Source organism: Sander vitreus, chromosome 11 (assembly GCF_031162955.1).
Source record: "Sander vitreus isolate 19-12246 chromosome 11, sanVit1, whole genome shotgun sequence".
NCBI lineage: Eukaryota > Metazoa > Chordata > Actinopteri > Perciformes > Percidae > Sander > Sander vitreus.
In genome coordinates this window covers 17054548-17065936 of record NC_135865.1, presented here as the reverse complement: position 1 = coordinate 17065936, position 11389 = coordinate 17054548, and the positions used below count along the sequence as shown (strand labels likewise).

At 38.7% G+C, this 11389-nt stretch overlaps 1 protein-coding gene across 1 annotated transcript; it reads right to left on the bottom strand.

Annotated features, from left to right (window-relative positions):
• Window positions 1-4917: 4917 nt before the first annotated feature.
• Window positions 4918-7974, bottom strand: sox21b (SRY-box transcription factor 21b). The gene is made up of 2 exons (XM_078261975.1): window positions 7723-7974; window positions 4918-7577 (listed from the first exon to the last, which is right to left on the bottom strand). The coding sequence occupies exon 2, from the start codon at window positions 7560-7562 to the stop codon at window positions 6828-6830; it is 735 nt and encodes a 244-aa protein (XP_078118101.1). The 5' UTR covers window positions 7563-7577; window positions 7723-7974; the 3' UTR covers window positions 4918-6827.
• Between the last annotated feature and the right edge of the window lie 3415 nt (window positions 7975-11389).

Sequence of the window (11389 nt, the reverse complement as noted above, 5' to 3'; positions counted from 1 at the left end):
AAGTTGTTGAAAAAAATTGAGAGAGAGGGAAAATTGATGGCATTACAGCTCACTCACTTCAAGTGTGATTGTGAGTGTGCAGGAGAAAATCATCCCTTCTCATTAAAGGTGCAATCTTCGAGCCCCGCAGATCTTTGTTGTAATAACTGGGGGAAATAATCTCTTTTATTGATAGGCACATGTAGCAAAAGTATGCCAACTGACAGGTACTTATCTTTTGCCTGTGTCCTGTGCTATAGAAAGATATAATTCTTTGTGACTGCTCCTCGGGGCATCAGCTCTTCAACTTCATTATTTCTACTTATGATAGATATATTTTTCCTTCAAAACCTGAGAATTAATACGAGAGCCAGCAATCTCTGCCAGCGGTCATTTGGAAATGGAACAAAAAATGTCATGTCAGTTTTAAGAACTTTTTTTTAAGGCTGCTTACTGACATTATTCAAATGTATTGATGGATTCATAAAATAATCCTATGCCTCATGTTTTGGTTTATTAACTTAATGATTTCAGTGACTACCTAGTAGCTATATGATCTTTTGAAAAAGTCTAATCATGTCAAATATTCAATTGTGTCACCTACAACATCTGTTCTTCTTTTTTCCTCAAATATAAATAAATGTGCTTGTATATAGTATTCTCATGTTAAATTGTATATTTTCAAACCAGCCTTTGTAGTGTCTGATCATGGCTTGTAAAATAATGTCCCTTCTTATAATACTGAATATACATATAAAGTTAATAGTGCAGTGAGTTCCTTTAGACAGCAGTGGGAGCTTCAGAGTCTTGTTCTCACTTATCACATTTCCTTGTGTTTTTAAACTGACTGGGATACAACAACCTCTTAGTCTTCATGGCACACTTTAAAATTGTTCCTCCGATGTGTTCAGAAAGACAGCAGAGTATCTAGAGATGATGATTAAAATCTATTTTGGAAATTCTTCAGTTTTTGTATGGGGGGGGAGGGGGGCATTAATATCCATTGTTCATTTATTGATGAGAAAAGTAAACTCTTGTGTTTGGACATTTACCGTACATTACTTCCTCATTGTTTGGGGTTGTGCAACAATAATATTTAAGATTGCAAAGAACTTTTTTTATTTATTTTTTTTTTATTCAATTTTTATTTTATTTGACCTTGACCCAATATGTAGAACTAACATGGTATTGGTAGTGGTATATCTTCCCCTCAAAACTAGGATTGCACATTTGATGAAGGTGAAAAAAAAAATACAAGGACCATACAGCTTTGTTATTACACAAAACAATAACATTGTTCAAGTTTTATGTTATATAGGTTATGAATAAGGAAATACACATTTCTTTTGTTTGCCAAAAAGTCATTAACAGACAAATAAATGTACAGTATGTTGGCCTAAAGAATGACGTTACTTATATGCGAGGTCAGTTAGATGCCAGAGAGGTTCAACTTCCTGTTAGACTTCTAATGAGAAAACTGGTACAAAACTCCAATAAATCTGAACAGAATATTGAAGTATAATATATTAATATTGAAATAAGTGTGTTTGTGAACACACTTAATTTAGATTTGGCACAAAAAGTTCAGATATAGAGCATATAAAAAGTCCATTTTACTAAACCATGTTTTACTGCTGAGACCCCAAAGATAACTAACATGTAATTATCTGTAGCGGAGTTCAGAAACATGTCATCTCAAAAAGTAATTCTCATAAAATTAGGAGGAAAAAAAAAAGATAAATATTTAGTTGATAAACTAATGTTATTTATATGTTTTTGAGCTGTTAGGAAGGGCATGGAGTCTCCAAGACCCCAAACAGAACAATAGAATTCCATCATCCACAGTACCCGCAAAATAGTGTATTCTCACATCAGCAATGTGGCCAGTACTGTATGTTTCCACACAAGGAGTATCATTTCATCAGCTACGATCAGGGCAGAAAAATTCAAGAAATATTCTTCTGACATAAGAAGTGTCCTAACATGTATTTGACGTATAAATAACAGTAGGGCTATGATGATGTTGCTAACGTTCTTGGATGCATTAATGCCGGACAACTATGAGGGCAGTTCAATCGTCTCACCTGAAAACTCCAGATTACCTCAACTACCCCCCAACCCCCCCACCACTACCACCACTCCTCGCCCCTAACCTAATTCAAGCGTTCCCTCTCTGAACTCCAGCAGGGGTCCATCGACTTATTGCATTATGTACTATTAAACAAACTTGGACTTCTTTAAAGCAGAGTCAGACTTCAGAGACTGTGTGGCATATTTATAGGGAGTGTCTGTACAGTACACAGAGATTTCTCATTTCTCCTGGTGACCTTGGGCACAGCGACATGTACGGTTTTGAGGCTCTGATTTGCCACGTAGAGGGGTTGCGGAAAAGGTGCAATGCAAGATAATTTTGGCATTTTTTCCCTCCTGGGAGCATAGAGAAGTAAGAAATACAGCACTTCATACTCTGGAGATTACAGGTAATATGACACACAGCCTTCATAAACATTCTTGGCCCAACCTGATGATGGAGATATTGCTTCAGGAGAGACTTTTCACACTTTGATTTGCCTAAAATGAGATGGAGGAGTCAGTGATCAAGACTCTTTGAGGTTCCTCACCGAGAAGCCAGCACTGGCTGTATATCTCCCAGCGTTGCACACAGCACACACATGTTATATGACAATCAGGTGGGCAAGAAGCAGACTACTGCAAACAAATAGGGAAAATATCCTATAAGAGATTATATTGATGTATTATTCATGTCAGAAAAAATACTAAAATGATCCATCTCAAGCCATTGAAGCCAGGTGATAATCCACATGCTTGTAGGGCAGCCCTGGGCAAATTAGGGATGAGGAAACCATTGTATGTCCCTTTAAGGTCAACACAGTTGAACCGGTGATACATATGTATGTTAATTTGCCTAATCTCACTTCTACAAATGTCTTACAGGCACATAAAGGGTTTAACACTAAGACATAATGATATCAGGGCATCAGACGGGGGGGGGGCTTATGAAAACATGAGGCAGCCATATAGCTTTAAATCTTCTGTAGGAACCTTTGTATCGGCTGTCAAGTTACAGTCAAATACCAAGGCAAGTGGTTAGGATTTTTAATTTCTTATTAAAATATAAACTCAATTCCTATTTCTTATTGTTTGTCTGCAATATATCTTAAAACACACATAGATTTGTTGTTTGACTCATTGCTGCTTTACATTTAAAATACTCTTGGCGTTCTGCATATTGTTTTCTTGAAACAGCAAAGGTTTCATTAAAACCACTTAACGGTTATCTTTTCAGAAATTAACTTCCTGTATGTTCTGAATTAAACAGACATCAATAAAGGATGCAACTTAAATGAATACACTGCTTAATAGACTGCTTCTGCAGGAGGACCAGTCTTTATTTCATGTAAACACTGTCAGTAAAGATATACATTCTCTATTTTTAACTCTTTCCTAATGCAAAGAGAAATGTATTATAACTGACACATGACTGAGTGGCTAATGACTAGTTTGTTTAAATTAAATAAAGTCTTCATTAAAAGTCTTCTTCACCCCTGGAGTTTATCTAGTGTTTCTGCCAAGTGCTCACATTGTTCAGCACCTTCACAGCTTCTTATGTCAGGGCCAGATCACAATGCCATCTAGGCTATATATTCATGTACCATCTATTAAAAAGCTATTCTCACTTTTAATTGTGTGGGTTGAGAATATGTAAATTAGTAGGCCATATGTAAAAAAAAAAATAATAATAATAATAATTTATTAAGTTAAGTTATTAAGTTATTCCTTGATAACAATTATGAAAAAAAATATTTGAGGCCAACAAAAGTCAAGGAAGAGGGAAACCCAAAGACATGACTTCTGTTTAGAATAGCTATTCATTTAAGTTTGATTTAATACAATGTGATAATCGCAGAATCTGAACCTTAATCTTACCCTGGGAAACAGATTTTATTGCCACTGATTTACTGAAGGGATCCTGGAATAAAGAGTGAAAACATTTTATAAGAAAAGTTTTCTCCCACTTATTTCCATAGTTGCATCTCCACCTTTCCCATTCAGTTCCCGTCTTAGACAGAAAAAAAAACATAGGCTATCTATTCAAAAGGCATTTAGTCCATTTCTTTCTTGGCCGGTAAACCTATTCATCAATTGTTCTGGCTTGTAGATTGCATTCTAATGCTAATCTAGCGTGTTAAATATCTTTTTGTTCCCCTTTCACCGTTTTGTCATTCAGTTTATCCAGTTTTGGCCACCCATTTTATTTATTTATGCGCCTGCTTCTATTCATGCGCTCATGTATTTTTTATTATGTTGTTTCACTGTCATGCAGTGTCAACTCACTCTATTCAATGTGGGCTACTTGAAGGGCTTGGAGGGACAAAGCGTGTACACATTGCAGTGCTATTCACTCCGGCCAGCTGGATCGGCTGAAAAAAAAACCTTGTGAAAAGAAATCCACCACAACGGACACAGAAGAAGTGCACAATGCTAACAGTTTTCCAAATACCACTGATTGCTTTCATCACAATGAGGGAAAGCAGCCGCTTTTGCTGAGCTCCACTTCAACAAACAACACTCTCACAAAACCTCCCAACCCACGTTTTGTTCCCAGACAAAACCTCCTCGACCGTCTAAACGCTCCCAGAGTTGAAAAAAAAAGTTCTTTCAGCTTTCTTCCCTTTTTCCTCAAGGAAAAAAATATATAATAAAAAGGCCAAAGAAAGAGAAAGAAATGGCCACTGAACTCGAAATGCAAGTTCTTTTACAGACATGGCGACCTTCTCTGTGTTTTGATCAGACAGCTACTGGCTTGCACTTTTATGATGCCTACACTTATTTTAAAAGAAAAAAATAGCCTTTTACATTTTGTTATTTACACATGCTTGAAATCTATTTCATTTGGTGACATAACAAAAATAACAATAACCATTGGACTTTTAATAATAAATCATGAAATCAAAATAAGAAGCAACAAATGATGGTGTCAAAAATAGCCCACATGTTCGCACAGTTTCCAGACTGTATGAAACACAAGGTCACTTGCGCGTTATTTTCGGGGCCAAGAAGGAAGTTCCGTGGAGAGAAGTGTTCGGGGTGTTACAATAGAGAACATAGTGGTGAAAGGGTTTAATTAACCGTGACGGAGATAATTATCCCTGGACTGTCCAAATTAGTTTTGCATAATCGCTCTGATCCTTATGAATTAATCTCTCAGTGTAACCTAGGAGGGGCAGTTTGCTTAAACAGTATAGGCTACATTATACGTTATAGATCTAACAAGAATTACACACACACACACACACACACACACACACACAACTGCTACACGCACGCGCACGTGAGAACATGCACTCTTTAGGACAGGTGATCGATCAGCATGCTTTTTTGTAATGAGCGTGTCCATTAAATGTACTTTGTTTTTCTTTTCAGACTTGAGTGCGCACACACATTCAGCTCAGGTTGTTTAAAAGCCTCAAAGACGAGCTTGTTCTGCAGCCTAAAAGCAGCTCTCTTTTTTTTCCTTCTCCCTGCATGGGAAAAGAAAGCTCAGAGTACCACACAGTTTTATCTTCCCTCCTATTCACGATTAAAATTGTGATAAATAAGGTTTTGGCTCTTGATTACAATGGGCTGATTTAGATCCCCCCCCCCCAGTAATGCCATTCAAAGCGCGGACAAAAGCGGCCTTTGGAGGATACCTTACACTTCACCTGGCCTGAGGAGCAGGAAAAGAAAAGATAACAATCTTGTTCATCTCATCAAGAACTACAGCCGCGAATCCTTTCCGTTTAATCCGAATACGCTTTATTGTAGTCCTTTGCTCAACAAGTGAAGAGTAGCAATAGGTTGAAGTACATAACGGAGGTTAAAGAAACACAAAACATACAAATTCCATAAGAGTTAGTTAAAAACGTTTTTTTTTTCTGCTGCACATGATACGAGGAGTGGGAGGATGAGGGATCAACAAATGATGCACTCCTTGAATAAACTTCCACCTGTATTTAAATGTTTACTTTTTTTTTTTAACTGTTTGGAGGGAGAAACGGTTTGATACATCAAGCCCACTGAAATGCAATATCACCTTCAAAATAAATTAGCCTACATCCTCTACGTTTCATGTGCAAATATAACAGAACTAGTCTTGTCCTTTTTAAAATTGTCTGGGTCACCATAGAGTCCACTAAACAATAAATATTACAGACATCTATAAAACGGTTTAAAAACTCAAAATATACACCGCATTTCTAGTGAAATACGTAGGTTCCTGGCCCTATCTCAAACACTAAGCCTATAACGGCAAATAAGAGTCATTTTTATCTGTACACATTTACAGTCATTCAAGAGGGGACACATGTGACAAATCCTCCTTGATCCATGAATTACAACCCATTAGCCTACAACAACGTATCTGAGAGAAAAACCTGTGATTAATATGGTCATTGAATATGCTGCCCTGGACTCCAATAGGTTATAGTCAAAGCAGGTGCAACTTGCAAAAGATAGAAATCGAATTCAAAATGTTTTTTTAGTTTTTTTTTTTTTTTTTACAAAATGCTCTGATACCATTTCCTCTCAAATGTGTGCATTTCTGCCATCACTGAGTTCTTTCCCTCTGCTCTGGGCTGTGAGAGGTGATGGCTAATAATAGATTAGAGAGTTCTCTAAATAAGCAGTACCTTAGATAAAGGCATTAATCAATATACATACACATGTGATATCTGAGACGACGAGCACTTCATCACATGTACAAGTTTGTGCATGCATAATAAAACTCTTGCATGAATAGCTTTTTTTTCACATTTCATTTTCTCAGAAGTCCAAAGCGGGCCTTATCATAATGCTGCAGCATATGCAGGGTACGGTTCAAGTTGAGGTTTTCCCATCCCGGGGAGCAGGATGTATGCTAAGGGCGGCTGGAGTCCTGCTGAGGGCCAGCCCGTACAGTTACAAGGGATCATGTAGCCTGGGTTTCCCGGGGACGGGTGTGAGTGAGTGTGGGTGTGCGTCCCGCCACCAGTCCCGGTGAAAGCCGTGGCGCCTCCCGGCGGGTAGCCCAACGGAGACGCGTACGAAAACGAAGGTGGGGAAAGCTCAGTCATCTTGGATCCCAGGTCGAAAAAGGAGTAGGGGTTCGACATGGACGGGTTGAAGAATACCCTGGCCGCTGCAGCCGCCGCAGCCGCGGCTGCCTTGTCAGGGTGCCCCATGATGGACTCGGAAAGTGCTCCCGCGGAAAGCCCGTTAACTTTGAGTGCGTCGTGCTCCCCGAGATTGTAGGGCACAGGGAAGGAAAACTTATCTTTTTTCATCAGAGTCTTGGGCTTCCGCCTCGGTCTGTATTTATAGTCTGGGTGTTCCTTCATGTGCATCGCTCGCAGTCGTTTGGCTTCGTCGATGAATGGCCTTTTCTCAGACTCGGTGAGAAGTTTCCACTCCGCTCCTAATCTCTTGCTGATCTCGGAGTTATGCATTTTCGGGTTCTCCTGAGCCATTTTTCTGCGCTGGGCTCTGGACCAAACCATGAAAGCGTTCATCGGGCGTTTGACGTGATCCATTGGTTTAGACATGTTGGCACAAACTCTCTGGAAAAATAACGTAGAACAGAGAAGTATAAATAGCCTAACTTTAATAAAATCGGAACAAAATCACACCCAAGACTCCTTTAACAAGTTCAACAATTACGTTATAAGTTTCACAACAACTGCAGCTAATGTTTTGGCTACTTACTTAAGACTTCAGTTCTTCATCCCACCGATGAATATCTTCAGTGAAGTACAAGTGGCAGCGTCCTTATAAATGCTCAACTTATGTTTTCTGCTTCATGGTGGCATCCACCAGTGATACGCCTTTAGTTAAGAAGAGAAGGAAAAAAAACTGCTGTCTTGTTTTCCTCTTGTCGCCTGAGACTGTCAACCACCACTCTGCAGCAGCGTTTACGCAAGTGGATGAGAACTCCCGCTTGCCCCATGTGAAATACAGGATTGTGTGGCAGGTAGTGAAAGTGCAACTGGCGCATGCGCAGTTGGTGCCGGGTACGCAGACTACTTGCTAAACGATTTTTGAAAAAAATCCCACCCTGTTTGAAAGGAAAAACATCCCGTATTATATAGGCTATGCTTATTTATTTTGTGAGAGTGTTTTTAACCCCGGTGTAGTTTCGACCCATTAGCTTCATATTCTATTTATAATAAGCAAATCGGAATTGTTCATTTCAAATAAAGTAATTAGTCTAACTTTTTAAGCGACGGCTGCACCTGAAATTCCCGAGGGTGGCAGCAAGTATTAACCTTCCACCATTATTGACAGATTTGGTGACTGTTGTAAGCTATGTTGTTGAAGTTCAACTTGCATTGGCATTGTATCTGAGGCATCAAACACTTGAAGAAAACGCACGCGCTCTCCTTTATTTACAACATTTATCATTACACGCCTGATCGCCTCTTCCTCTCTGTTTCATGTGTTTAATTGACAATCAAACCGCTGATGTCACTCCACTTTCTCACCTTTCATCCTCACCGGTGTGCTGTCTCTCTGCCTGCCTCTCTCCTTCCCCATGGCTGACACTGCCATTGAATAGTGTGTAAGACGACAAGAGAGGTAAAGAATGTCTTCTTTAATTTTCTGATATTGTGGCATTTGTCGTAAATACACAAACGCTGAAGAGGTCTGAAGTGTTTCTAATCGTGCTGGGTGAAATTAATTACTTTCCTGAAATCCCCCCTTTCACTTCAAAGGACTTTCCCAAGGGCAGCGAATCGACAAGTGAAATTAGGTTGTCGAATATTCAACTAAGCAATTATAGTTATCTGCAGGACTTGTTGAGTAAATTGTAGGTTTAAGTGGTTTGTTCTCGCACCTTCTCCGTTGTACAATTATAAATGTACAAAAAAAGGAAATATAGAAGGGCTGTATCGAACAATATTATAAATGAGGAATTAGGCTGCAGGTGGAGCGTTTAAATTAGGATATAAATGGATGTCTAATTCAGTTCAATGTACTGTTGTTCTTTTTTAACGAGTTCGCCTAAAATAAGGACAGTTTGCACAATATATAATGTGGAATTGTTATTATTATTTCCATTATTATTATTCAATAAAATATTGGACAAATAATGACTTTCGATAATTATAATGAGCAGGTTGTTGAGAGGGTGAAAGTTGAGTGATGACGCTGACCTATCCCCAAGTGATGCGCAATTTCTAAGAGACAGCGCCCTTTTGATTGCTCCGGTTTGAGATTGTTTAAAATGTTTTGTTAACAAGGATTAGGGCTGTTTTATTGCAGCGCAGAAAAAGCTCACTGAGGGATCGCTCTTTTGTCTCAAGTAGGAAACCTGACAAGGTGAGGATGATCCGCGCCAAGAGGACCAGATGAGAGACAAACATGCTGCCTAAACTGAGTCGCAGCATCTCTCAACACCGTGCGCCCCTTTTGTCGGCTTGTCATTCACCTCGATAACATTACTGCAATGAAGCGCTCCACTCACTCCGCAGGAGCACATGCCTCTCATGACACAAACGGGCAAAAATTGCAATGAATTATATGAATAAGTTATGGTGGAAAGTTCTTATCGGGAGGTGACAGTTATAGAGGTGTGCAATTCAGTGTCTGCACACATTCTTTTTTTCTGGCCCCCTGATTTCATAATGTTTTATTCCTCTCTGCAGTTTTATTTATTGTATTATTTTGTTTAGGATTGTTTGACAATGTAGAGAAATACCTCCCCTCACTGCCTTAAGCATGGCCTCTTTTTTTTTAAACCATGTGTTGGAGGATTTCAGATGATGTAGGGCCTAGTTGAGCCTGTATTAATAATGGGAGCAGGCGCAGCCATGCAGCATGTTTTCTTCTCATCAAAATGTCAAGTTTTGTTGTATCTATTCCACAAAACAGCTTGTTATTTTGCAGACTGATAAAACCTTAATTTATTCAATTTAGTAATTTAAGGAAGATCTGATTTAAAAAAAAAAGAAAAATAACTTGTGTTTCTCCCCCTCTTACCTTAGCCTGAATGCTGGAAATAACACTTAAATAATTCAAGATGAGTTAGTGAGAGTGGGAGAATTACCTGCCGATAAAGCCCGGGTCCAGCCTCTGAGACGGAGCCAGCACTCCCACCTCACAGCACACTGATGATAAGACTGAATAGAAAAATATCATGCAAATAGAAGGCAGACAGCAGCAACAACAAGCACATGGGGACATATTCCTTCCCACAGAGATCGCACACAGTTCACTCTAAAGTGCTAAAGCCATCACTCTGAAATAGGAGCCCCTGGAGGAGCAAGAATCTTCATGATAGCACCAAACTGTTTATTTTGCTCAACACTCCACTAACTCTAGGAGAAAGCAGAACAAATTATAGAGAGACTTAATGAGGATCCTTGGATAATCCCAGTTTGCATAAACATACCTTATATATTAAGATTATTGTAGGATGGAGGAAGGGGACTCAAGTCTTTAAATAAATAGATTTTAAAGGAACACAAGTTGACCTCTTGCTATCAGATGGCTGTTCTTTGACTGGTGGTAAAGTGAGCATGCAGGGTAAACAACGAAATCTTCTGTTTGCCACTTCAAACCCCACATAGTGGAGAGTATTTACAGCAAGATGAAAGTTTGCTCATTATCAGGGAGGATTGAAGAAAGGGAGAGGGAGGGGCCCTGATTGTGTACCTGATGTGGTTTCATTCTGCTTGTCTGATCACAGTTCTGCCTGGATCTTCCCCTTCCTTTTCAGCTATGGGCTGTAGCTGCTGCCATGCAGGCCAGGGCCAAGGCAGAAGGAGTAAATGCACCTTACAGTAAAATGTAGTCATCTCATTTTCATTTGAGGATTTTTATTCATCCTCATATATGAACATGCCAATACGTGCTCCACTTTTTACAGCTGATTTTCAGATTAAGGATTTATGCTGCAAATAAACAGCATAAATCTAGACCAAAATATTTCATTAGTTTTGCTAAAAGAAACTATTTAAAACCATGACTGGCGTTATATTACTGAAGCTTTAAGAAGGAAGAAATATAATAAAATAAAATATAATATTGTTTAATTACTGTGTATTTTCAGTTAACTCTTTTCATCATGTAGCCTATTTTTATTAATCATTGGCTGAGATAAATTCCAATTGCGAAAGATTAAGACAAAGGTATTCATATCAAAGATGTTTCTGAACAAGGAAACAAAATCAAAAAATTCAAGCAAAGCAAATATGTTACACAGGCTAAGGGACAGCAGTGTTTCCTGCATGATGTGGAGAGTATTGAAAGTCAATTTGTCACTATCACATGCCATTAGCTGCAGAGTCTTATCTTATGTGAGCCTTTGATAAAGTGCTAATGACAAACAGTTTAGCGTTGTAAGGGATCCAATTGATTACTATTTAAAAAT

Excerpts from the sequence above, each read along its gene's own strand:
- sox21b (XM_078261975.1), bottom strand. The coding sequence starts at position 7,562 with ATGTCTAAACCAATGGATCACGTCAAACGCCCGATGAACGCTTTCATG.